The sequence below is a fragment of the Pygocentrus nattereri genome, chromosome 2 (genome assembly GCF_015220715.1).
Source record: "Pygocentrus nattereri isolate fPygNat1 chromosome 2, fPygNat1.pri, whole genome shotgun sequence".
Classification (NCBI taxonomy): Eukaryota; Metazoa; Chordata; class Actinopteri; order Characiformes; family Serrasalmidae; genus Pygocentrus; species Pygocentrus nattereri.
The window spans coordinates 17446514-17474448 of record NC_051212.1 but is presented as its reverse complement, the minus strand read 5'-3'; the positions used below and the strand labels follow the sequence as shown (position 1 = coordinate 17474448).

Sequence of the window (27935 nt, the reverse complement as noted above, 5' to 3'; positions counted from 1 at the left end):
AATCCCCCAAGGAGTTGCTTCCACATTAACCTTCATTACATCACAGATCCCTGACAACTAACATTCACACAACGCATTCCTCCAAAAACAGACCAACCAACCTAGAGGCTTGTTTGTGGGTTAAAAATGATGACTACAAAAAAGATGGGGGGATAAAGAGCAAAGGGATGACTTTGCACACATGCATTTACGGTCAGTGGATAAAGCATTAATTCCTTTTTTAGTCAACCTACATGAGTCACTGCGAGACATCTATACAGTGGGCAAAAAAAAAAAAAGGGAAGAAAAGGCCCAATCCAGTAGCTGCATCTAAAAATGGCTGCTGCCACTTAGCCGGATCAAAGAGGAACAAACTACAGCTGAGCAACTGCTCCACTACAGAGGGCTCTGAGATGGAGCTTTTCCAGGCAGGAGCCAGGGGACATTCTGACAGCGTGTGTACGCGTAAAGGGCCAGAGGTTAAGAGAGAGTGAGTGTGTGCGTGGAACAGAATGTGTGCTTAAGTGTGTGTGCGCGCTCTGGTGACCGAGTCAGTCCTGGTGAAAGCAGTTAAGTAGGTCAAGCTGAATCCCAGACGTCAGGTGATTGTCACATTTCCAGAAAGCCCTAACTCCCCCTGCTGGACAGAGCGTTACAGCAGCCTTAGACTGGGTCAATGGGCCAGAGCTCCAAACCATGAGGCGAAATTCCTTCCCACCAGGCCAAATGTATATGAGGTTATCTACAATAGTGTGGGTGAGTTATGAGTGGGGGAAATCAGTTTTACATAATGTGTGACAGGAAAAGCACAAACACTGATTTCAGGATGTGCCAACATATAAACTGTATGGCCAGACGTTTGTAGACCTGCACATTCAATGTTTCTTCAAGGATATTAGAAGCGAGTTTGCTGCAGTAACAGCCTCTACTCATCTAGGAAGGCAATACCCTACCACATTGCTGTGAGGATTTGATTGCATTCAGCCACAAGCAATAGTGAAGTCGGGGACTGATGTTGGATGATCAGGAGTGCTACTCCAGCTCATCCCAAAATGTACTAGATGGAGCTTCTTTACTCTAGAGAACAGTTCCTCTGCCTCGAGTTTGGAGGAGATTTATACCCTTCTAGCTGACGCCTGGCACTGGGCATGGAGACCTCAAAGTTGCTGAATTCACTAAATAAAAGGGCTGTCTATATATCTCTGGACAGGATGTCACAGCTGTTAAACTCCAGAAACAGAAATTTATAATAAGTGTCATTCAAATACTTGTATTGGTCATCTTCGAGCAATGAGATTTCAATGTGTGATTAACAGGAATGACCGATAACCAGTACTAAAGGTCTGTGTTATGTCCAAGAGTCAATTACTCATGAATAAAATGGCATGGATTACTTTATTTACAAAAGACACTGAAAAATGAAACATTGCTGCTCGTTACACATACGTGGCTTTGTTTCTACAGAACTTATTTTAAAAAGAAAAACAAAGTACGAATACGGTGGTTCTCTCCTCTTTAAAACTTGAATTCTTTGTATTTCTTGGCTCCAGTGCGAGTGTCCTGGGGCTGACCCTTCCTCTTCTTTTGCTGTCAGACACACAGAAAGCGTGGTGAATAAAAACAAAAGGATATGTCCACTATTTAGAACCCTCCACCACATGCAAATGGAGGGCAACATGTCATACTTACGTAAAGCCTGGGTTGTCATAAGTACATTTGTGAAGAGTGTGTTTCATTAAAGTTATCTGTTACATTTTTTCATGTTTTCATTTTCCAGTTTCACTGGCTGCTTGTTTTGAGTTTCTGTTTAAACCAAAAAATACCTGGAACGTTTTTGTGCAGAGGAAAAAACCTACTAATCCAAAGTACAGTGTCACTAAAAAAAATCTAAAGCACATAACTGCTTTTAAGCCATGTTGTTTTTTTTTTAATTTACTTCTCAAATTTTATGTTTATTTTTACTATGTACTTCATACTACTTGCATGATAGGTGATCTGTAAACACAGTTTAGTCTTTATCACTATTATGATGAATAGGAGGCTGCAGTAATACCTTCTGTTTCGCTGCATGTTCAGCCACCATGTCGCTGAAATCCTCCTTCTCCACCTGGGCCTGCTGCTCGCGCACATGCTCCTCGTACTTCTGCGTCATCGCCATGGGGTCCAACTCCAACTCCTCCGGTGCCAGCGCGACCTCTACACCCTGAGAGTCACCACCCAAACCTGACACCCCAGCAGCCTTACGGCCAGCAACTGCTGCCTACATAGCAAAAGAGCGATAGAGAGAACTTAAAAGCAAGTCTATTGGTATGCATGCTATGACACACTGTTGTGTTCATTAATCTTTCCTGTCATTTAAAATGCAAATGGGACCCATCTGGAAGACTGGTGTCTGATATGAATCTAATGGAGTTCTAGGCTCACAGATGAACAAGCCAAACTACAGTAGGCAAGATAACCCCATGGATAAGAGAGACAGACTCATTGCTGCCTTTGGAGGACTAAAGCCAAGATTTACCAAAGCCAGCAGTATTTAGGGATGTAATCATGCACCACAACAGAACCAATGCTCTCTGCTTCATTCAGCTCTGCCACTCCCACGTGCTTCTATTAAAGCAGTCCTGCACTATTTACGTTTAAAGGCAAAACATTCAGGGAAAGCATGATAAGGGCTTTTTAATCCAGTGTCCTTTATAAAACCTGAACCACAGCACAACAAACACACCAAACCCTGTCCCACTCTTGATACAAGGAATTAAAATTTCTCTTTTCTTTTTTCATCTCACTTACCGCAGACATGTCATAGATGTGTGTGGATGCCATCATAGCTGCTCCCACTGGGCCCGTTCGCCTCTCGGGCAACACCGTGTACAGCTGAGGAGTCTCGTTCCTGATCACAAGCACAAACAGTGATTACAACAAATAAAATGCAAAGAACTATTTAAGGTAAAATGCACACACATCACACATGCATATCAGGCAAGTAAATGCAATTAACTAAAACAATTGTCCATAAATTAAAATTGATCACTTTATTATCTTTAAACAACAGTTCCCATTTGAATAGGTGGGTTCATCTTTGAAGCTGAGAAACTTTTTTTGGATTGTTCACGAGGCCATACCAGGCAACTGGTTCCCCTAGATAAGTCTACTAAAAAAATGAAGTGTGCAGCTAAAAATAGTAGTGGTGTTCAGGGATGCTTTCCAAGAGGACAGCACGACATAACACATCAAAAGCAAACATCCACAAGCAATGAGACGAACAACTGTTTTGTCCATTTTTTCAGAGAGAAAGTGTGATGCATGGTGGCATGAGGAAAACACGCATGGGTGAGCAGAAGTATAGAGAAAGACATGGTGGATGAACGCGGCTTTTGAGCGCTACTGAGGCACACTGCACCAAATGTGGGCTCAATCAATCAGACTTCAGAACCAGAATCATCTGTGTGATATTTTGATGGGTGGAAGCCTTGATTTAAGCTTGTCGGCTAATAACTGAACATTGTATTTCATTGTCAATTTTCATCCCTAATAGATAGGCCCTATTAACCATTTCAGGAGCTAATATGATATTCATCTCTAGAGCTAATATTTACTCTTCTCACAGAAAGTCACACACACACACACTTCTCACTCACCCGTCCATGGCCTCTTCAATCTTCTTCTTCCTGAGTTCAATCAGCTCTGGAGTCTCCATACCAGCAGGAACAGATGAGAACCCACCAGGAGTAATCAACCCACTGAGAGTGGAGGAAAAATAAATAAATAAGATTTTTTAAACAATTGTAGAGCAATCTCAAAGAACACTAATTTCCTTAATGTGGAAGAATCTGAAACTGTGCTGTGTAAAACCAGCTACTTGAGATACTAATGTGTCTAAGGGGTTTACCTATTTAGTCTAGTTCCCTACCAAAGCAGAAAATTATCAATCATTGCATTTTAGTTCTGCTTTGCAGTTTTCACATTGACATATGACATCAAACCAATGTTGCAAGTACTTACAAAACCCACAATAAGGGATATTAGGATTAATAGAAATAATAATAATAATAATAATAATAATAATAATAATAATAATAATAATAATAATAATAATAATAATGTACAAACTCTCTAAACTATGCTGCGATCTTGTCTAACTGAGCTCATGGGTTTTACACATCGTGTTATTAAAAAGCAATAAGCCACAAGAGGCTGTGCATTTTCCCACAATAAGAAGCAAAGTAAAATAACTAATACAGCCTCAATTGGCTTGCTGCACTAATAAAATGGTGAAAACTTTAATACTTAATATATTTGATGTGCGCAGCGGCCGATGCTTATTGAGCATTTTAGAATGCTGTCAAAATATGTCTCAGCATTACTTGACAACAAACTCTGTTCCATAACACTTCAGAGTTCAGACTTGATGGGGTAGTTGTGGGCTAGAGGTTAAGGAACTGGCCCTGTGACCAGAAGGCTGCTGGTTCGATCCCCAGTGCCGACAGTCCATGACTGAGGTGTCCTTGAGAAAGACACCTAATCTCCAGAAATTCATCTGCAGCATGTACCAAAGAAGACAATCAGAGAGGATGCAACGGTTCATTTTGTGCTTGTGTATTTGTGCATGAATGTATTTGGTCCATTTTGCATTTATAATTCAGATTAACCACATGAGTTTGTTTGAATGGGACTGGGACATATCGTTTGTTGAATGTCAGGGTTCAAATAGCAGCATTCTAACCTCTTTTAATGAGCCATGATTTCAGAGCAATCACACCAGTGTTCCTGTAAGTGTAAACACACTCTAAAAGGCATTAGTGTACCTGTCAGCAGGTGTGAAGAAACCAGTTTCATCTGGTTTGTCCTCATCACTCTCTTCCTCCTCTTCTTCCTCTGAGGATTCCTCATCAGATGGTTCGAGCTCGCCCCACGGGTTGCGGTCCACCTCCTCCTCCTCAGCTTTGGCCTGTTCAAACACAGCACTGACTCAGAACACATCCTAAGTGCTGCAGGAATCTGACAGGACCATTCACTTCTACACTAGTGCTGGGATTTTAATGCATTTCAGTATTATTTTAAGTTTCTCTGAACTTGGGTAGTTTCCAGGGAAGACAGTTTCATTTTCATTCCACATAGTCATCGCCTAGTCTTGTACACAGAACATACTAAGACAAAGATCAGCATATTTCTCAGCACAGCTAGGAAATGACTTCAACAGCATTAACACGAAACTAACGACATAACACTGATTACAAGGTAAAACTAATAGTTCTCACCTTCAGCCTTATTGCTCATAACTGTCATTTTTAAATTTACAGTACAATGAATATTATTATCTTGGTAAATGTTTTCTTTAACCATGTCAAAACTCCAAAAGAACCACAATGCACATCCACAATGGCCATAGTAAGACTGCCATCTTCTGTGTGCTACTGTGTTTTCCATCGCTGTATAAAGTGTTTATTGTTGGAAGCACAGTAATACAGCAGTAAATGCTTATTGCTGACTTGCTTCATTAGAGTACTGATAAAATGTATATGCCTGTTCATAAAAGGTAGTTTGCATAATACTGAAATTGAAAAGTTATAAACAGCTATGTCTTCCTGCTGGCCTTAAAAGGTTTTGGTTTACATTTAACTATAAATACCCTGTTCAATACGGAGAAAGTGTGCATGTGCACGTCTGTATAATGGAAGGACAAGCATGCTATGCGGCTTCTTTGAAGGACAGCTGGGCTACTCTGGTTTAAATCTATGGAAAAATAAGAAAACGTGCATTTGTGGGTGCCTTGCTCACCTGGAAGTCTACAGCGTTGGTTCCAAACACATCTCCATATAGAGGTTTTCCAGTCTCATCAACCGGGGGTTTACCCCAACCTCCAGCATGATATCCAAATGAACAGTTCTGAAAGTGTATGTGTGAGGGGGAAAAAAAAAAAAAAAAAAGAGGTACTTTACAACTCAACAACCAAACTACATGTTATAATTCGCTCTTCAACATTAAATATTTAATTATCACAGCTCACAAATCACTGCAGTTACAAGGTGTGTTTGCAAGTATACTGACCAAACTCTACTCAAATATACATATATTCTGTAGAGAAAATCACATGGCCTGTAGAAACTTCAGCAAGCCAGAAAATAACATCAACCAATTTCTAGGTGTAAAGGATTAAAAGAATGTGCTAGTGGCAAAATGAAAGTATGTGCTGGTGGGTTTGGTTTCCAGCTGTTCCACACTAACCTCAGGAATGGGGGCATTAAGGCCAGGGATTTTGAGGTTAGGGTAGGAGGGAGGAGGGCCATATCTCTGCATGGCAATGAGCCACGGAGGGGGAACTTTATGAGAATTCTGCAGAGAGAAGGAAAGACAAACACAATAAAGCATTGTTACGGTACTTCACAACACAATCTTATATAAACTGCCCATCATGATTTTTGTTCATCAGAGGAAACAATACAGTGCAAAATGTATTGCTGAAACCTGATATTTATATAGCAATGCTATTTCTCCACACGTGCTCATTTATTCATACAAATGAAAACACCCTTTTGGCCCACTTTATATTCCACATAATTAAATTAACAAAGAAACTTGTTACAAAGAAACATTTACAGTGGTTGGATGTGGACTGCTCCGGTCCAGAGAAACTTGTAGAATCAGAATTGTTCACAATAGCATTAATAGGAACTAGATGTCTTAATGCTTCTGAAAGCGAACATATTTATAATAATGTTATTATTATATTTATTATATAGATTTGGTGTCTGATACATGAGATATTGTTTTATGTTAGTACATTTGGCTACATGGCTACATGTAAATTGCTGACATCACAATCCCTTGTGCTCCTACCACCAACACTGCAGAGAAATTAGTAAGTTTCTTTAGAATATACCACTTTGAAAAAGAGATTATGAAAAATATATGGAAGCTCCACTTATTCAGGACACTACTGATGTTTATCTTTCTGATCTATAAGCACCATCTGCTGGATAAAACCTTTAAGACTGTTGTAAACACCAAACAAACATGGAAATGACAGCAGGATTCAGGCTGAAGGAGGCAAAAATGAAAAGGAAGCAAGAAGATGAATTACTCACAGGGCCTGTGGGCATTCCCAGAGCAATCCTCAGCTCATCTGACAGATCACCAGGCTTCTTTTCCTTCAGTCGTGTCTCAAACTCCTTACCCTGAGAGGCACAGGTACAGACAGAGCAGATACGAGTTACACAAGTCTCTTCTCAAGCAGGTAAAGGAGAAAAATACTTTGAGAATAATACTTCACTGCACTACTTTTCATGTGAAAAGAGGGTGGTTAGTAGCACTAAAACAGTTAAATACCTCGTAGTACAGGTCTCCGTGGATAGTGAGCTTTGGCTTGATCTGCCACTTGAAGAAAGCATCATGGAGCTTCTGGTAGTCGATGTCGATCTTGCCCATCTTTGGTCGAACTTTCTCACGCATTTTGGTCTTCATAGTTTTAGCATCCTCCTACAGATTTGAGATACATAGTTTGTAGAATTTGAAGCTTTTGTCCAAACCCCAAGGAACCCAACTGCTCAAACCATCTTCAGCTGGGTTCAAATGCCATTTCCTGATTGTGTGATGGGCTCATGTTCAAATTTCATGTTTGGTTTCTTACAGCTTGCCTTTCACTTTTAACAGATTTTTCTCTCAGCTTTGGTTTCTCTCTTTATCTTTCCTTTCGAACATCATCTTGTAACCTTTTTAATCTGGTATGCTTACACCCATGTTGTTATTCATGAGAAATGTTCATGACATTCATTTCAATACATTATGTTTAATATGTTCTATCTAAAGAACCAGAACTTTAAGGTTAAACAGGGAAAGGACACACAAGTACTGCACAGCTCATTATGTAAACCTAAACTGTTTTTGGTCAATTTCAACTCAACTTTTCAGGTCAGGCCCATTACTGAAACATTTCTCTGGCTGGGGTTCAATTCATAAAACTGATCATAGTCAGATCTAAAAGGAATATTACCAAGAATATACAAATTTAAAAAATGAATTATTTCTCTTCAGTGCCAATTTAAGGCCTTAGTGGTTGTGGGTCTACCATGATGTTCTTAAAAACAAGAAATATGAGTCACAGGTATAATATACTTACAAATACCAATGCCTTATATTTATGATCACATGTTTCACTATATTTGCAATTAACATGAGTTATTATTACATAAATAAAATCTAAGTCACTGATTAATGAACTTCCAAATTACACTCAATTCACAGCAGTCTTCTATCCTTACCTTTTACCTAGAGCCCAGACGTAATAACACACTGGCAGGCTACACAAATAATTCAAATCACTACATAGCAGAGGTTCCAATCTGTGCTAATCAAGTAAACGTGTGGTTCACCTTCTCCTGCAGAGCTTCCCTCATTTCCTGGATGCCAGTACGTTTGATAAACTCAGGCAGCTCAAAGGGTGGTTTCTCAATGCCTCTCTTGCCCTGCAGGTACTTCCTCTTGAAGCACCAGTGGCGGGGCACAGGCACAGTGTTCCTAGTGGCTTTCAGGTGCACCAGCAGCTTGGGCTCCTGTGCCGTCACATCATGCATCTCCACCACATCTGGACGTGCCACCAGCTGAGGGCAAGAAGAGGCACAGGTTAGCAGCCAAAGACCACAGGAGCTATGAGTGCACAGGGTGGAGGTGGTCACTTGTTCATAGAAGAAAATGCTATGCATTTTTGGGGTTCTAGATGTGTGTGACTGTAGAATATGTGCACTTATGTGGGTATAAAACCTGTTTGAGCTCTGCTACAGTGAGTCTGTTCATCCTTCTCAGTTTCTTCTTGGACAGCTTTGGAGCATCTGGCTTCACTTCCTGTAGAAGCACAAAGAGAAGAGGTTTTTATCCCACACATTAAGGGTGTAAGAACTTCAATACAGGCTAAATGTGATGACATTTGAAACCAGTGCTGATGCAGCCCTGGTCTCTTCAGACCATCTTTTGTGAAAACCATCGTCAGTTACCAAAAGTAGTACACCTGGATTTATTCTAAAAGAATAAAGTGCTCTGTTACATACTAACATTTAAATGATTGGACTTTTTCACACTTTCTATTTCTGATGTACATTCTGTTAGTGAGTAATCAATAAATAAATCAGTGAAAGCAAAACTCACAAAAAAATAAATAAAAATAAAACACCAACCTCAGAATCGTATGTCAAACAGATATTTTCAGATTTAAGGGGATGAAAAACACTGGATAGATCCAGCCGCATTCACAGCTCACCTCATCACTGTCGTCACTGTCTTTCTTCTCCTCCAAAAATCCTTTCTTCCTAAGCAAGGTGGTTTCCTGCTTTTCTGCCTTTTCTGGCTCTTTCTCCTTCTCCTTTTTCACCTCGTCTGTCAACTGTTAGAAGAAATGCATTATTCACAACGCAAAGGGCGATTTACCAATCACACACAGTGCACTGAGCTGTCCTTCTAAGTGAAAGTTAGTCACTACTATGTGCCTAATTAAATAAATTAAACATTTACTACATGCACACATACTTAACCATGCATTGAACAGCAGCCTTATGAACTAAATTCTGCTGTCAGTGGACAAAGAAACAAATCCTAAGAATAATTGCTCATAAGAGTTTGTATGCTCTTCTGTTTGATTTGAACTATATTGTCACGGTTTCCTGCGATTAAGTGAATGGTCCTTCATTATTTATAAGCTTGAGATATGTGCATGAAAGAGCACTTCTCACCTTTCTCCAAAAACCTGAGTTACTTTGTCTCAATGTGACACTCACCTTAAAAGCTTCAAAGATTCTCTTGAAGAAAATGTAGTTAGGGTCATAGATCTCTGGCTCCTCTGTGACATATTCTATCTCCACTTCTGACACTTTTTCCTTCTCTGACTCCTTCTTACGTTCTTCCTCTTGCTTCTCTTGATTCTTCTTCTTCTTGTTCTTCTTTTTCCTGTTCCTGCGCCTTCGGTTTCTCTGCAGAGAGGGGAAAAAAAAAGTTAATTCTGACAAAACTAATCAAGTAAAAGTCACAGAATTCAGCTCGGGTAAATGTATCGTAAAAAGACACCACAAAACGAGAAGTAAAATGATGAGGGTACTGTTGAAACTACTCACATCTTTTTTAGAGAGCGCGCCTTCATCTTCATCGTCAGAGTACGCATGAGAAGAGTTCATCTCCACCTCTGTGCCCTCATCCTCATCATCTTCTAAATATGGATCAAACAATGTCAGTACAATGTTAGCACAAACTTCAATGAAATACCAGTATCTGCTCTCATAATAGCAATTCCCCTTTCTGACCTGTAGGAGCAATAGTGAGCTGCTCCTGTCTGATCTCCTTCAGCTGCAGTATCTTCTCTAGAGCCTGCGGGATCTTTGGTCCAATGCCAACTTCGTCATTCGACCACATCTGGTCCACACAACATACACAGTCAACAGCCCTTTAGTTGAATGATTAAGTAAAATCCAATTCTATACCCCCTAAAACCCAATGTTTATAGCAAACACTGTATCTCTGACTAGTGCAGCATTACATCATGTACAAATAGTTTTATTTCTAATATCTGGCAGTCAGGTGTATGTACATGCATCTTCCAAGGTGCTCAATGAAATCCCCCATTCACCACTGAATTGAGAGCAGTTGTACTCTCTCTCTTGCACTGGTTTAGTTAAACACTTGGGTATAGAGAGCTACTTCAGATAAAAGGGCAACTTCTTGGTGGTTCTTACCTCTCTAGCATCCTCTCCAGGTGGTGGCGGTACTCTCTGCCTCTGACTGGTCTGTGACACCATGGAAACGCCTGGTGGGGGTGGGCCACTTGTTGTCAAGGCTGCAACACAAGAGAAAAAGTTGAGATGCAACAGATGAGGGAACAGATCCAACAATGAAGTCCATAGTTTACACAGATGCTCCATTAAACGCATTGCAAAAATGGTAATACTAGGTGTGTCATAAATCTGGAACACTGCAATACGTACTGAGAAGCAGAATAAGAGGTGAAATATGTTGACTTACATGGTATTACAATTTTTGTGACGTACAAAATTTAAGAACTCCAAATGTCCTTTACATTGAGTAAAAAAAATTTAAAAATCATTAAGGTACCAACAGAAATGGTCCAAAATCACTTGGGATTACATTACAAGTTAAATATTTTTCAATCTACTGTAAATATCCCATTTCATAGAAATGAGGTTTTAATCCAACAACAACAAGCTGAATAAAAGAATAAACTCAATACTTATAAATTTGCTCCCATTTCACAATTTCTTTTTAAAAGTATGTTGCACAGAAAATCTGTCTCAAAACCCACTATGTATTTACTGGGTTTCAATAAAGCCTTTTCAGTAAAACGCATTGCAGTTATATTTTTGTACAGTATATCCACTACCCTGACTGACGGGTTGGAGGTAGTACTGAATCTGCTGCCAGATGTCGTACATTCAAAAGTACTGCTTCTACACTAAGTATGAAATCATAGGACAGGTACTAACGCCTGAGTGGAGCAATAGGGGGCAACAGGTTGGGTCCGGGTCCTGGCTCTGGACCCCTGGTGCCTGGTGGCACTCCCTGCTGTAGCTTAGCCAGCTCCTGCTGTCTCTCATGCTCCAGCAGTTGTGCAGCCTAGAGATGGAGGACAGGAAACAATGAGTGACAGCAGTAAGATTTCCTGCTTAATTACACAGGGACATAACAGCCTCTAAAAACTCATTTCTAAACATTACCATATCACAACACAGTAATACACTAATACAAAACCATGAGTATGTATGTGACGGCTGCTGTATTTCAAGTTCCCTTCAGGATCTCTTACCCTCTTCTGCTGCTCAAGTAACTCCTGCTCCTTCAGCTGCTCCTCCATGACTCGGTCACCCTGAAACACAAAACAAACCCACAAACATGTTACAACACCCATATACCCAGAAATATTAAAAAAGAAGAAAAATAAACTTGTGCTGGTCAGGAGTTTAATTCCAAGCACACTACAAAACACTCAGTATTATAAAAATATTCACTATTTCACTAGTCAGGCATCCATTCAGCTGTCAACAAACAAGGACACACAGGACCAGTGACGCGGAGCTTCTTGTATGAAGCACCAAAAGCCATTTGACTTCTTCTTTTGAGCAAGTTAAGAGCCAGGTTTAAACATGTTTTATGTTTAAAACATGCTTTATACCTAACAATTATGTGAATTAGTCTGTTTCCATCAACTCTGTACATCATAAAACTGTGGCAGGTCAAATAAACGTAAGTGACTGAAAAGTCAGTGCTTATGTACCCAGTTTTGTTTGGTGCTCACAACACAAGTCCATTGGCTGTTTTCTGATAATTGAAGAGTGCCTCATTAAAAGAAATTCAATGTAATAATTTCTAATGTGCAGTGTCCTAGATTATATAACCTGAACAAAACAATGCTCCCTAATCTTCCTCCGCTTTTACCTGATTGGCCGTCTCCTCTTGCTGCATCATCATGGCAGCGCGTTGCTGGGCCATCTTCAGCTGGTCTTCCTGTGGTATGCCTGGGGGCACACCCGGTGGTTCAATCCCCATGTGTATACCAGGTGGAGGGGGGCCCATCATTCCCATTGGTGGCAGCATGCCCATGCCCGGGGGCAGAGGCATAGAGGGCATCGGTGGCATAGGTGGAAGACCTGTCATCTGACAGAGTAAGAGAAGACATTAATGCAGGAATAGAGAACACTAATCCATTAGGGTGCCAAAAATCAGGAGAAATCCACCCAATTTTCCATTATGATAACCCTCCAGGGTCTAAATGTAGTAATTTGGTTTCATTTATGAGGGTCAAATTACAGTGAAAATTAAGTATAATACTCTCTCGTATTCACACCTTGCAGTATTTTATATGAAGAGATTCAGCACAAAGCCTGACGAATTTTTTTCTGTATTTTCTCTGCTACTAAATACTAAACCACAACCGAAGTTCAACTATCACCATACACATTAGTTGACGTTACTGATGTCCCCCAGTGAGTGCAAATGACATGCACTACAGGCTGTACCAGGTACCTCTGGGATTTCTGTTGCAGCAAACTCATACCGAACTGTGATGTCCAAATCACAGTGTGAACTGAACTATGACTTCTGTGTACCATTACACCCCTATCTTAGACTGTAAATTGTAGACCTAATCCACAGAATAACTCTGGCCCTCTTTCTCCGCACTGTGAGGTCACTTACTGGGGCCATGGGCTTGTTATCTCCACCCTGGATGTTGGGCTTACTCAAGATCATCCCAGTCTGAGGAAAGAATTCACAAACAAACTTGTATTCAGTGTGAAATATTAAAGAATGATTTGTTTATGTTAAAAGGGAATTCCACCAATATTTTTCCAAAAATTGTGTAGGTAAATTTGAGATTTACAGTGTTTTGAAATCAAATTAATAGTTTGCTTTATAGTGGCCCTGCATGCACCTCTCTGACATTAAGGAGTGTAAAAATGATCTTTTAGGCCAAAATCTTTTCTAAAAACTTTGCCAAACATTGTCGCAGGTATCACACAAAGTACACATAACCATTTTGTGAAAACTTTGAGGCATTTAATCACTTCAGATATCTGGTCCCTACCACCTTAAACGATTCTGCTTTTACCAAGAATAAAGCATTTGACATCAAACCAAATAATGAATGAATTTCTTCATATTTTAAACGGTTAATCATGAAGAATCTTTGGAAAATCGGTGGAACTTCACTTTAGTGGTGCTTGACTTGGGTTACCTGCATCATGTAAGTTTTCAACCTGTCTATTAACTCTTCTCTTGGGCCTATAGGAAGAGAAAAAGAAACTGTATTAACCACAGACAAAAGCCAAACAGACATGTTTCAGGAACAAAACAAGTAGTTGTGCATCTCGACACATCTGTGCATGTTTCTTGACCTCGATATGAAAGTAAACCAACCAACTACTAACACATAACTTAACGCACAGCATGCAGCAGTAACGTTACCTAACGTTAGTTAGCCAACTACAGCTACAACGACCACAAACAGCTTCACTCATTTGTTACAACACCGTCCTCACTATGCGCGACACAATAACGCAAACATTTCCATACACCGAGTAAGCAGACATTAATAGCAAATGTTTTGTATATAAGCCGCAAATTCGGAACATAGTTCGGTAATTTAAGCGTTTTGAGCCAACTTACAGACGCGGACAGCAGTTAGCAGCCTGGCTAGCACGCCGGCTAACGGCTTTCCGTGATCTTAGCCTAGCTTAGCTTGATTAGCCTCCCACCGAGGACAAGCTGCGCTGTTTTGCTAAAACGTGGTTCTGCTCACCCATAACCGGTGCCCCGATCTCCGCCAGTTTGGCTTGTAACTCGGCGATGCTCCATGTGTTCAGTACCACCGCCGAGGCGCCCAAATCCGGGCTGTTTTCGGCTCCTGGCGGACCGTCAGCAGACATCTTCAAACAACCGCGTTCAATAGCAGCAGGGCCGCAGACACGACGGAGGGGGACTGCGCATGCGCGTTCGAATAAAGCGCGTCTGTGCGCCGCCGCGTTTCTGCGATCAGTGCATCATAACCGCGCACGTTTTGTGGCTGTGATGATTTGGAGATTAGCGCAGCTGCGCAAGAAGTTCGTGAACTCTAAATGCGCCAAGATTTAAAGGCCGTGTTCCCATTGACGTACTTTTACACTAGATAGCATACAAAATTAAATACATGTAGTCATACTATGAAGAGTTAAATATGAATAACCTTAAAGAGTTTTAGTATGTATATTAGTATTTTCATATACTATAGTATTATTATATGTATATTAGTATTATAATCAGAACTTTTATGCACTGTTAATTGAAAGTGATCAGATCGGATTTGTGTGGGTTTTGTTCTGGTCAGCTGCATTTGCAGTGATATAAGACAGAAAACGAATGACCGACTCTATTTGTACTTTTTAGTCTGAGATGACAATACACACGTCCAGTGAAATTTGCTTGCTTCCCTGGTCAAACAGCTCCACTAAACCTGATACCTCACTTATAAGGTCCCTCCTGTGGAATTATCTTCACAATGAACACAGACACACACAAACCCTTTTCCTGTAAAGTTGGGACGCAGTGCAAAATGTAAATAAAAATAGAATGCAATGATCAGCAAATCATTTAAACCCAATATTTAATTGAAAATATTACAAAGACAGCATATCAAATTTTAAAGCTGATAAATTTTATTGTTTTCAAACAATGTATATATGTCCATTTTGAATTTGATGCCAACAACATCCGTTGTTTACTGCTGTGATGCATCACCTCGTTTTTAGAAACACAGTGTAAGTGTTTGGGAGCTGAGGAGTTTTAAAGTGAAATGTGTTCCTGTTCTTCCCTGAAGCAGGGCTTCAGCTGCTCAACAGTTCAGGGTCTCCTTTATAGTATTTTTCTTTTCATATTGTGCAGAAGTGGGTGACAGATCTGCTCTGCAAGCAGATCAGTTTAGCACCTGGACTCTTTCACTATAGAGTCATGATGTTGTAATACATGTAGAATGTGATTTGGTATTGAAGGCCTTCCCTGAATAAGAGGTCATCTGGATAGCAGCATATGGTGCTCCAAAACCTGTATATATCTTTCAGCGTTCACAGATGGTCAAGCCATTCATGGCATGTGCACTAATGCATCCCTATACGATCATGGACGGCAGCTTTTGAACTGTGTGCTGATAACAAGCTGGGTGGTGTTTAGCCCAGAGGCCACAGTGTCCACGATTTCCAGAAAGAATTTCAAATTTGATTCAACAGACCACAGGACGCATCCACTTTGCCTCAATTCATATTACATCTTAGATGAACTTGGGGCCCAGAGCATGTGACAGCAGTTCTGGATCCTGTTTATTTATGGTTACTTCTTTGCTTGGAAGAGACTTGCATTCATAAGTGCAACGATGAACTGTGTTCACAGACGCTGTTTTTCAGAAGTCTTCCTGAGCCCATGCAGTTTCCAAACATTTCCACTGCAGAATCATGTCTGTCTTTAATGCAGTGCCGCCTGACGGCCTGAAGAACATGGCCCTCTGGTATCAGCCTTGTCCCTTGCATACAAAGATTTCTCTGGATTCTCTAAACATTTTCATATGATGATGAAATCTCCAAGTTATTTGCTACTTTACACTGAGAAATGTTATTCTTGGATTGTTGCACTATTTGCCTGTGCAGCCTTTCACAGAGTGATGAATTCCTCCTCACCTTCTTTACTTCTGAAAGACTCTTCTGAAAGATACTCTTTTTATATCCAATCATCAGTACTAAACTGTTGGTAATTAAGCGCCAATTTTTTTTAAGCATTTCACAACTTTACCAGTCTTCTGCTGCCTGTCCCAACTGTTTTTTAAATGTGTTGCTGGCATCAAATTCAAGAGGGATATATATTTTTCAAAAAACAATTTAAAAATTCACTTTCGATATTTGGTATTTTAGCTTTGTACTTTTTTCAATTAAATATATAGGGTTATATATTTACACATGGGGAGGCGTGGTGGCGTGGTGGGTAGCGCTGTCGCCTCACAGCATGTAAGCTTTGATTCCCCAGTTGGATGACCAGAGTCCTTTCTGTGTGGAGTTTGCATGTTCTCCCTGTGTCTGCATGGTTTTCCTCCAGGTACTCCGGTTTCCCCCCCACAGTCCAAAGACATGCAGTCAGACCAATTGGACATGGTAAATTGCCCCTAGGTGTGAGTGAATGTGTCTGTCTTTCTGTCTGCCCTGTGATGCACTGGCGACCTGTCCAGGGTGTATCCTGCCTTCCACCTGATGACTGCTGGGACAGGCTTCAGCACCCTCTGCGGCCCAGAAGGAGAAGTGGCTTAGAAGATGTGTGTGTGTGTGTGTGTGTGTGTGTGTGTGTGTGATTCCTACAGTTGTTGTTTGACTACTGGGTCAGGCTGACCCAGGTTTATGTTTGATTACAGATATCATGCATGGGGGTAACCATAGAAACAGATACAGGGCAGTGCTATATGGTTATGCTTTGCATCTACATTTGTGAGCAAATTCTGGTGTGTTGTGAGCCAAGAGGAAATCAGACTTGAATATAGATCTGCTATAGTTGCAGTTTCACTGTAACTCTTGCTAGGCTGCAAAATGTGTTCTTTTGAAGGCTGTGTATTTTGTTCATCTGGTATACATTTAATTTGTATAGAGAGAGCAGACTGAAAAGGGATATAATGGTTGGATATAATGGTTTAATCTACTACTAGTTTAATTTTTAGAATTTATTAGAATTTTTCCACTTCTTTTAAATCCATTCCTTTTGTGTTTCTGTAATGCTAAAATGAATCATAAAGTACATTTTTACAGCCGGTTCAGTTTTTGTTTTCGGGCTGCATCCGATTACAGAATTTCTGAATAGGTGTTTTTCATATGTTTGTAAGTTGTAAATTGTTATCTTATTCATGCTGTGCTAAACATTCCAATAAGGGGAATCAGGTATTATTGAGCAGAGAAATCACAAGACTGTGCTAGACTAGGGCCCACCAGCGCCAACCCCCCCCCCCCTCCCCCCACAGCACATCATATCAGACACTATGCCCTTGTATGACCATGCATTGGTGTCGTTAAGCCATAAGATGGCGGTGTTTTTAAGGGATTGTTTGCAGTACTCTCATATATAATTATGATCTGAACAGGAAGAGGAAACAGAATGGCTTATTGGTTTTCATTACTTTAGATCTCATTTTCACTGTGAAATGTTTTTAACAGTAGTAATCGGTAATCATTGGTTAATCTAAATTCTACTGTCCAGTGGGCTCAGTGGACAAGTCTCATTTCTCCTCCATGCATTCACTATTGTATCTTAATTGAAAAATCTAATTCTTTATTCATATTGCTCTTGTTGTGTTATAGATTTGCTATCTGGTGTTGGCCAGAGGAGGATGGATTCTCCTTTTGAGTCTTGGTTCCTCCAAAGTTTCTTCTTCTTGCTTTCAGAGAGTTCCTCCTTGTTCCCACTGTTGCGCTTGGCTTGTTCATTTGGGACTTGGACCTGCATGGATCTACTGAAAAGCTGCTTTCAGCCAACGCCCGTGTGTGTGTGTGTTGTGGTTTTGCGCAATATGTTTTTGCACTTTTGAGAAATGGGACACACGGGGGCATTTACCTGACAAGCCCGTGAAGAGGCACAGCACTAAGCAATCAGTGCGGCAGTTCAGTAAATGTTATTCAATATATTCTTGTCCATATTTACCGCTTTTCACGCTCTCAGGCAGACTCAGAAGTGTTAGTCTCGGGATATTAGCCCTGGTTTTATCCCAATCAAACGAAAATAAACGTTATCTCCCGTTATTAGACGGCATTTTTCTGAATAATTACTGTACAGCTGTGATGATTGGCTGACTGCCTGTGCGGACGAACTACCAGCCAATCATAGCATAGGGGCGGGGCTAATCGGAAACGGGTGGGGGACACAACAGTTCTCTGAAGGTGGCAAATCTCTGGGAAGCTTCACTGCAAGGGCTGCAGATGGGACCGTAAAGGGCCACCGAGTACTTTTATAAACAAGCCCGGAATTCACCGAAGACCAAGGCGGGCTAACAGGTGAGCAGCTCGCATAACTTACTGTTTATCGGTGTCTGTATTTTTATAAACTTTCCAGTTGGTCGCGTTATGTTGTTTGCCGAGAGAGCAGGCTAATTAACCTAGGTTAGGTTAGCTAGCCAGCAGTTGGTGAAAGTAGCGCTGCCCTGTGTTTTCATCACACACGGAGTGAATTTGACTTATTCTGGTCTAACTTTCTGTCCTATCGTTAAACATGATTTTGTCCATGAGCCTGAAGTTGTCTTCCTGTTCGCCAGCTTCTTGTTCGGGTTTTCCCGCTCCACCTTAAATGGTGCAGCAGTTACAGCCTGGCGCGGCACTATTTAAGGTGGAACGGAAAACTTGAACCAGATTCCGACTTAAGCTTCGTGCTTTGTCTAGACTTTTTTTCGATGGCTATAACGTCATATCTGTGGCAAGACTTTCTCCAACATCGACGTGTTGTTATTTTATTTTTTTAATTCTCCTATTTAATCCTAAAACAGACTGTGAGGAGATTTGGGGGCCTTTAAATGAGTCTTTATGTCTGGGTGCTGCCGCTGCTGCTGCTGCTGCTGTCGTCGATGTGAACACTTGCGGTTTGTGAGAGGCTTTGAAAAGGAAGTGAAGAAAACGTTGGTTTGGTTGGAGCCCGTTTATAAATATGACATTAGGCCGCATTACATCCAAACTGCTTATCTCTGTTCAGCACGCCTGACTGTGAGCGATATTCACACTCCTATACATGAACCCCCAGCAGTGCCAGCCTTTCCAGCTAACCATGTCTTGGTGGCATAATTGACAACACAATACAAATATGTTAGTTATGGCACCACCCTTATTTACCTGCTGTGGTGCCCTAACGTTGAGACCTCTTTAGACACGGTGACCATCTTCACTCAGGGTAGTAGAAAGTGAGCAGCCTGTGTAGGTTCTGCTTGTCAGGTCTAGAACAATGTGGTGTGTGAGCCAAAGGAACTCCTTTCTGTGAACCACATGTGGTGCCAGTCAGCTTTGCTGCAGCAACTTGGAAAACTTGGGTTGCTTCAGTAACAGCAGTGAGAATATTGTGTATATGACAGTGCTTGACATATACACAACACACATCACGACATTGAGTTTTTCACATTTTTGAACAGACAGAATGTCACAGCAATTTAAAAATGTAAATAAATTAAAAATTATGTTAAAACTATGGACAAAATGATTTTGTTCACTGTTACACTGCAATGAATCCAACTAACCATGTCTAATTATACTCTGTTTTAATGAAACATGAAGTTCTTCAGCGCCCTTGAAGTACTGATGATATCCATGACATGCTCAGAAAAGGATATTGTGATGTGACTTGTCATGCTGCAATGGCATATTGTGAAATTGTGCTTCCATACTATATAGTATGTCAAAAATGGTACACTGTCATTAGAAGTTCATACATTAGTACATCCTGTGTAGTACAGTAGTATGTGGATTTGGATGCAGTGTTAATCTTGCATTGTGAAAGGAAGCGTAAAGTAGCCTAAATCTATGCTCTAAAAGTAGCCCACTGTTGCTTTGGTGAAATAAAGTAGAAGTACCTTTAAAAGACAGTTCATCTACATTATCTTATTCTTCTGGGTCATGGGGGGTGTTGGGGCCTGTTCCAGCAGTCATTGGGAGGAAGGCAGGGAGCACCCCAGACAGGTCGTCAGTCCATCGCAGAGGAGACCCACACAGACACGGGGAGAACATGCAGACTACACACACAGAGAGGACCCTGGTCCTTCTTATTGTGAGGCAACTGCGCCTTAGTTGTAGTACTTAGTTGTAACCTATTGTTTTGATTTAATGGGGTCTGAGTAACTGGGTCTGAGTAACTGCACCTTAGTGCTGGGATTGATTCCAGCTCAGAAAAAGTAAACCCTCCCACAACTTCCTATAGCTGCCTCTGTTTGGGGCATTCCATTTTATGGGATATGCGCTTGTGTTTTTGTTTTTTTTTTGCTAGTGAGTATGGGAAGTAGTTAGGGTTCAGGGTAACTGGATCTTTTTAATCAGTTCCATGTTCTTGAGAACAATGGTGTTGGATTTGTGCTTTTTGCTTAAAGTATATTTGTTAGAAAAAGGATTAGTTCTGTTTTAATCTTGTTTAGTTCCCAGCTGTTTTTTTTTGGGGTGGGGGGTAATTTTATATTGTTCTGCATTGCAGTTGCTGACACTTTGCAGCTTTATCATTTTTTTCCCTCAGCAAAAGTGGTACAGAACTAATCATCCAACATCAGTGCCTGACCTCACTAAAGCTCTTCACTCAGAGTTCAATCAAATGCTCACAGCAACTTTCCAAAAACTAGTGTAAAGCCTTCCTAGAAGACTAGGTGCTGTTACTACAGCAGAGATGGTAGAAACTCCCTGTTAATATCCTTAAAGAAACATTAAATAAGCACATGTCTACAAACTTCTGGGTGTACAGTGTAGTTCATTACATAGCGGCCACACCCAGGAGTAAACATTAACCGCATACCTGCAGCCCACGAAACATGATATGATCGTATAATGGCACTGATTTCTTTATGGGTACATGTGTACATGTAGGATGTGGGTTCTACATTTGACAGAACAGTTGTTGAACTGAAAACCCTTATTTATTTTTGGCACATGCCAAGATGCAGGCCTGTCATGTGTCCAATTGTTCCTTCTAATGTTGCACTGATTATAGTAAATAATAAAGTATCACTTGCTTGGTGCTGTATACTGTAAATAACAACGTGCATACCTGCCTGGTTGCTTCATGGAGACTAAAGGCTAAACATGAATAAACAAACTATGATCAGACTGCTTACACTTTAGGCCAGTAAACTTAATCTTAAAACTTAGTCTTATTTTAGCTGATGGTTTGCATTGCACACTGTATCTAGCCAGCTTAGCATTTAAGGGAAGAGTCATGTATGTACTGAGTACAAGTGTGTGTACTGTGTAAGTGTGTTGTTCCCACCTGTGTGTAGTTTGTGGTTGTATGATATGTCTGCACTTGCTCTCTGTGTCTAGTGGTGAATTGAAAAAAGACCTCATCAGGGACACATTCAGTTCAGGCTGCCATATCATTTAATTAAGTATAATTACATTTATAATCAGTGTATAATTAATAAGTGTAAAAATAATGTGTTTGAAATTGATCATCTAAAATGTACCTTCTCAACTGATCTGCAATGATTGTCAGTCAAGTTCTTCTAATGGTTTTATATTAAGAAGCAGAGCCTTATGTGCACAGCCTTTAATATGCTTTTTTTTGTGGTTAATTGTTATTATTTAGTGAAGTCAGAGTCTTTGTAAATTATTTTAATATACCGTTCAGTTAACTTTATTTCAAACTTTTGGCTTTAAAATAAAAAGAACTCTGATTACGGAGTTTTCTGGAATCAAAATGAGCCTTTTGTTCTACCTGACTCATTTTCCTGGTCATATAAAGCATGATTCATCACATTATATCACTTAACGATCCCTTGTCCCACATTTTTGTTAGAAACGGGAGTCCAGTTATGATGCTTCTGTAATTATATCTACCAAAATCAGTCTTAATTCATTTTTACATCACTGTTTTCCAACCTTTGAATGTTTTTCTTACTGCACCCTAAGACTGAAACATAAGTTACCTCTGTTATGATTGGCTTCCCGGTATTGTGCCTCTTTCAAGAAGCAGTTAGGGCTGAAACACTCCTCATAATTTCAGCGTGAATGAGCGGAGACAATCTACTATAGGCCGAATAAGCGGAAATATGTGCGTTTGATGGTTTTCATGAAGTAACAAATGGTATGTTCAAAATGGGTTGTGTTTGCAGCACAAAATGACGACTGCACGGAGAAAGGAGTGAATGGGACATTTTGAAACTTGAACAGTGTTTACAAACTACATAATACTCTTATTGTATTTTAAAAAGGGAGGAAAAAGGCTTTCCGAGGCAAGGGCCCTTTGACAGACAACATTCCTATGTGCCCTTAACCTTTCATCAACACGCAAAGTCTTTTGCCTGCTTCTAAACCATCTTCAGAGTTTTGATTACAGCACTGTGCACAAGTGATCATGTTTCACCTCTTCCACCCTCCACCCCACCCGTCATAAAGGAAAAAAACACTCAGCTAGCTCAAAGACCCTCCCTGATGCACTGTTTCACTCCCATAAGTCACCATACAGAAGTGAAATGCTTTGTCATTTCAGATGCGCATTAATGTTACTTGTTAAGCTTTTCCATTGAATACATTATTACTGATATAATTCAGTGTCAGCCTAGCATTCAGCATTTGTCTCTTCTCACTGTGTGCTGCCGCATATTGCCCGAGAGGCTCTGACCACAATTATTTTGCTTAGTATTAAATTATAATGGTTTCATATTTATTCACCAACCTTTTTTTGCACATTAGTATTTTTTCAGCATCTGTTTAGAATAAGCCTGTGTGTTAGGCGTAAATTCTTCAGAAATTTAGATTTTTGAATCAATGAAAGAGCAATCACGTTTATTAATTCCTTTAAATACTAAATTTGACTAAAAATAAACACAAAATATGTAATAATCCTCTGGCTGAAATAATCATGTTTAATGATAGACTGTAGTGCAGTGAATTGTTTTCAGTTGCTGTTTGGAGTTGCCATTTAACTGTAATTCTTCTGTAGTGAGTGTAGTTTGGGCTGTGTGGTTTGGCTCTAACCAATAAGATCCAAGGGGTAGAAAAGGATTATAGGAAGCAGTGAGAGAGAGATTGAGTGAAAGAAAATAATCATATAAAAGGAAGGACATTGAATTATAACCATGGTGAATTAGTAGCCAAACCTCAGAAAGTTGGCAGTTATCGGCTTCTCATGCAAAGCCTTTAAGCGAACAGACACTACAGAAAACTTGCACACACAAACACACACCACACACACACACACACAGAAACATGCTCACACGCTGCTGTATCCTTTTGGCTGCTGTCCACTGCAATAAGTTTCCATGAGAGCACTAAAGCACCACACCCTTGCAGCTGCTTCAGCTGTTTCACACTGCGAGTATGTGAGAGAGGAGCTCAGCACAGTTTGAATACTCACTAATCAGTCCACAGCACAGGTCTGAGGTTTCGCAAGATGGAACTAGAAGAAGAGAAGGGGAGGATGGGAAAAAAAACAGGTTTGGTTTCAAGACAAAAAATATTTTTCTTAGAGTAATAATCCGCTCCCACGCTGGGACAATTCTTAAAGGAAACCCCTTGTCACTTTATTGAACTTGAAGTCTATCTGCTGTATCTATAATGTATGAATGACCATGGACAGTAACTTGCATATAGAGAAAGTAAAGGGAAGTGTGCTTACAATAGAAACCAGTGGGGAGGTTTGACTTCTATTATAATTGTCTATGCTGAGAAACGCCTCAAAATTATTGTTCACAGTGCTTGAATGTAACATTAACCAATGTGCCAGAGAAAGATTAGATTAGATTAGATTAGATTAGGAGTATTCCTTTAACTGTAACTGCATCAGTTTATCGCAGTGCTGGCTTTACCCAATAAGCAACATAAGCAGCTGTCCCCAGTGCTGTGTGAGGGGGGTGGGGGGGTTGAGCAACTGGTAATCATGTTTCCAAAAAAAAAACAGGAAAAAGAGAAAATAAGGAGAAATGCTTAAATAAAGGTTTTGGTGGTGTAAGTAGTGGACCTGTGGTCTCACGAAGCGGATTGAGATTAGACAGCCTTTCTGACTGACTTTCATCTTCACAAAACATGCAGTTAACTCATTTTTACAATTGTAGTTAACAACTTCAGGTTTAGATACTCAGGCTGTGATTAATTCAGATTTAGGTACTCTATGATTTTTCCTTGTGAAAGTGTGATGTTTATGAAGAACAGCCAATGTCGTGAAACATTTGCCAAGGAAAGAAAAATCATACTACCAAAAAATGTAGAAAGTAAATTTATAACAGTAAAAATGCATTGCCATCGCAACGAGTTAGACCAAGCTTTAACCAAGCTTAAAGTTAGCTACTGCATTGTGAGACAGACCCCTGGATTGAGAATCCTGGGAAAAGTGTCTGTAATTTAATGTGCAACTTATTAGCACAGTGAATGAATATCCAGTTATCAGCAATACACAAATTAGTCAGTTAGAAATGTGAATTAGCTTGTGGTAGTAGTTATGTTATTAATTAGCTTGATTTTACTGTGCATCAGATGGAGCCTGCCCTGTCCCACCCCACCCGCCCAAAAAAAGTTCTGCTTTAGGCCCTCAAAAGGCAAGAGCTGACCCTTTCTTATCGAGGGTGGAATGGCAAACTCGCAGTTATATTGACTCACAGCTGCAGTAATTGTGCGAAGATTGACTGGAGAGTGAAACTGTGCAAAGGTTTGTTGTCAGAAACAGCTATTAAAGTATGACTGGATGTTTAATGAGAGTGTAAAGGAAAAGCAGGCCACTTGGTTGTTGACCCAACCAGATGGCAGAGCCTACTTGGAGAAGAAACGTGATGGGCAAAGAATCCTGTGGCGTGGAAAGGAGGGACGTCACAAAATCAAAGACACATGCTTGAAAGTTTGCTCAACTGTCTGTGGTTGCTATGTTACGGCACTGAGCCTTTCTTTTTTGCTTTAATCCAGCTTGTTTCTTCTGTTTTGGTCGGCTGTGTTTATACTGAAATGCAGTGTTCTTGTTGGACCTTTTTTGCACAGTGTAGGCAAATAACAAAATGATGTAATGTGATGTGCATATAGATAAGAATAGGCCTGCATTTGCAAATGACCTATGCAAAGGGAACAGGTATATCTGCTCTGAGATTCTATCATCTGTGAAGCTGCATTCTTGCAGAAATTTGTTGTGAAATTTGGTTAATGTGATTGCGTTTCTTAGGCCTTTGGACAAATTAGTATATGAGAATTTGTTACAATTACTCAATCAAAAAAATCGTTGGAGGAAAAATAGACTGATGGAGATGTCCATCTATATGCTTTTTTGCCATATTGTGTTTTTATTTTTTATATATATATATATTTGTGTATATGTGTATATATATTTGTGTATATGTATGTACACACACACACACAGTGGTGCTAGAAACTTTGTGATTAGACATTTTTAGACTTTGAATTTCTGCATACATTTGATCTAAAACACAATCAGATCTTCATCGTACTCTTTTCTTAAAAACATGTTTGGCAATAGCTGAACACTACATTCCAGCATAAGTGCAACTGTGAAACATGGTGGTGGCTGTATCATTGGAACTGTTTTGGTGCTATTTGCTGCCTAGATGGTACAAATTCTAGATTGTATCAACAAACTCCACAGGAGAATGTCAGGGCATCTATCAATGAAATGATAAAGGCAATTATCATTAAGTAGTATTTTTTTGGGGAGGAAAATTCCACCAGGACGATATGTAGGACTGTTCTGAGCATGATTAGATTGGTTGAAGTCAGTACTGCCCAAGGCAGAGGTTTGCATAGTTTTCTTACAAAGACATTTATTGTTGGATCACTTTGTTAAAAAAAAAGGTTTAGAATTGATGAGTTATTTGTTTTCATTGAGTTCTCTTTACTTATTATTTTGAATTGAAGATTTAATTACGTTCATGATGGTTCATAGATTTTTAAACTCAGGCATGTTTAGGTTATATGGTGGTTTGGATAGTAAATAAAGTGGCTTTATTTGTTTTGTATTGTATTGTATTGTGACTCCTGGTTCTTATTGCCACCACTGTAGAGACACCTACAGTTTTACCATTTCACATAAAAACACTGTTTACATTCCAACAAGTGAAGTATGCATAAAATTTGAAAAATCATTGTCCTTCAAATATTTTATTAAAAATCAGATTACTCAGTCATCATTAATTTATACATTGCCGATGTAAGCATTGTGTAAATGTAAATGTAACACTCTCCTTTTCCTCTTTTTTTTAGGGGCTTTGGGACCAGACTCACTTTCTCCCCATGAGTAAAGATTACAGTCCCTCTTCCTCATTGGATTTACACGCGCTAATTAGCCACCGGGCCTTTAGAATCCTTACTGGCTTAACTTTGCCCCACCACCTTGTTGCAAGCAGTTAACTCTTTGTTACCAGGCAGATCAGGCCAGTGGGGAGACATGGAGCCCATTTACGCTACAGGGATGGCAGCCAAGCTGCGTAGTCAGTGGGACCGGGACAGTGGCCTGGGGCAGAACCACAAGGCCATTAAGTTTCTGGGGCAGGACTACGAGATGCTGAGGGCGCAGTGTCTGCAGAGCAGGACCCTGTTCGAGGACAGCTACTTCCCAGCCTCTGCCTCCTCCCTGGGTTATAATGAGCTGGGGCCACGCTCCTCCAAAACATGTGGTGTGCGCTGGATGAGACCACCGGTGAGAAAATGGGAAACATCACACACATCACTATCACACTCACATTTGCCGTTTATAGTGTTAACATCATGCAAACTGCATTCCTGTGTCTCACACACTTAAATAATGTCAAATAGACTTGCTGATATGGTTTCTGACAGCATCCAGCATACTGTGTCTACAGATTGGTATGATCTTTAGCTGAAATCAGTTGTAGTAATCATCTGAAGTCAGAATGTCATTTTTACCTTTGTGAATCATAGCTCCAGTGCAAAACTTAAAGAAGCAAACTTGGGACACCAAACATGTCTTGGCTGACCGATGACATTTGGGCTAAGGGGGTAAATTGTGTAACTTAGATTTTTTTTTGCCATCTTACTCCTTTGAGGCCTTTCAGGCCTGAGTTTCCAATCAGAGTTTGCTGAGAGAAGCCAGATTTGTCTTATAAATAGAGAGGGGCTGCCTGTATTGGAAGGTGTAGGTATCTTGCTGATATAAGGAAAAAAATTTGATCAAATTTTGCAACAAATCCAGCCTGAAATAAGACTGTTGGTTGTCTTTCTTCTTGTAGGCTAGTCTCACAGGGACGTCTCGGGTGACGTTTTGAAGTTTTTGAAGTTTTTACACTGAGAGGATTGTAATGCCCACTGAAACCCACCCTCAAATTCATTTAGTCCATGGTTGGAACTCTGCCCTTGGATTGATTTGGAACTTTCACCCACCCCGATAGTCTTCGTTCCCACCTACATTAGCTCAAAAGTTCTCATGGTTGTCCCCAGACATACTGGTTAAGAGATCATCCGGTCTCAATTACCTATGGATAGTAGAGTGTTTTGAGTAGTTTGAGCATGATGGTCTACTCATAGATTCTCATTTTACATGAAGTGCTTCAACTAAAAAAAAAAAAAAGCCAAATTTAAAGTAAAAAAAAAACATTGTATCAGTATCAATATCAGCTGATGCTCAAGCTTTTGATATCAGTATCTGTATCAGCTGATACTCAAGCTTTTGAGTAGTTTTATCTCATCCTGCTTGAGCTGAACACTGATTCCTTAGATGTTTTCCTTTGTTCATCATTCTTTATCTTCTTTGCCGTCATGTTTCAGTTGCTCCTTTTTTGATTATCA

General features: G+C 40.1%; 2 protein-coding genes across 2 annotated transcripts in view; one reads left to right on the top strand and one right to left on the bottom strand.

The window, feature by feature from the left end:
* Positions 1 to 1355: 1355 nt before the first annotated feature.
* On the bottom strand, positions 1356 to 14437 carry sf3b2 (splicing factor 3b, subunit 2). Its single transcript, XM_017719063.2, has 22 exons — positions 14267 to 14437; positions 13703 to 13749; positions 13165 to 13224; positions 12406 to 12624; positions 11777 to 11836; positions 11457 to 11586; positions 10692 to 10792; positions 10263 to 10371; positions 10077 to 10168; positions 9744 to 9935; positions 9230 to 9352; positions 8737 to 8817; positions 8349 to 8576; positions 7306 to 7455; positions 7065 to 7154; positions 6205 to 6312; positions 5758 to 5865; positions 4785 to 4927; positions 3618 to 3719; positions 2770 to 2869; positions 2033 to 2239; positions 1356 to 1566 (listed from the first exon to the last, which is right to left on the bottom strand). Exons 1-22 carry the CDS (start codon positions 14391 to 14393, stop codon positions 1495 to 1497), a joined length of 2649 nt encoding a protein of 882 aa, XP_017574552.1. The 5' UTR covers positions 14394 to 14437; the 3' UTR covers positions 1356 to 1494.
* A 3934-nt stretch (positions 14438 to 18371) lies between these two features.
* The window catches only part of capn1 (calpain 1), a 35286-nt gene continuing 25722 nt past the window's right edge, over positions 18372 to 27935 (top strand). Inside the window, exons 1-2 of the mRNA XM_017719064.2 lie at positions 18372 to 18515; positions 26394 to 26829. Coding sequence (XP_017574553.1) covers positions 26578 to 26829 — 252 coding nt within the window. The 5' untranslated portion in view covers positions 18372 to 18515; positions 26394 to 26577. The remainder of the gene's footprint in view (positions 18516 to 26393; positions 26830 to 27935) is intronic.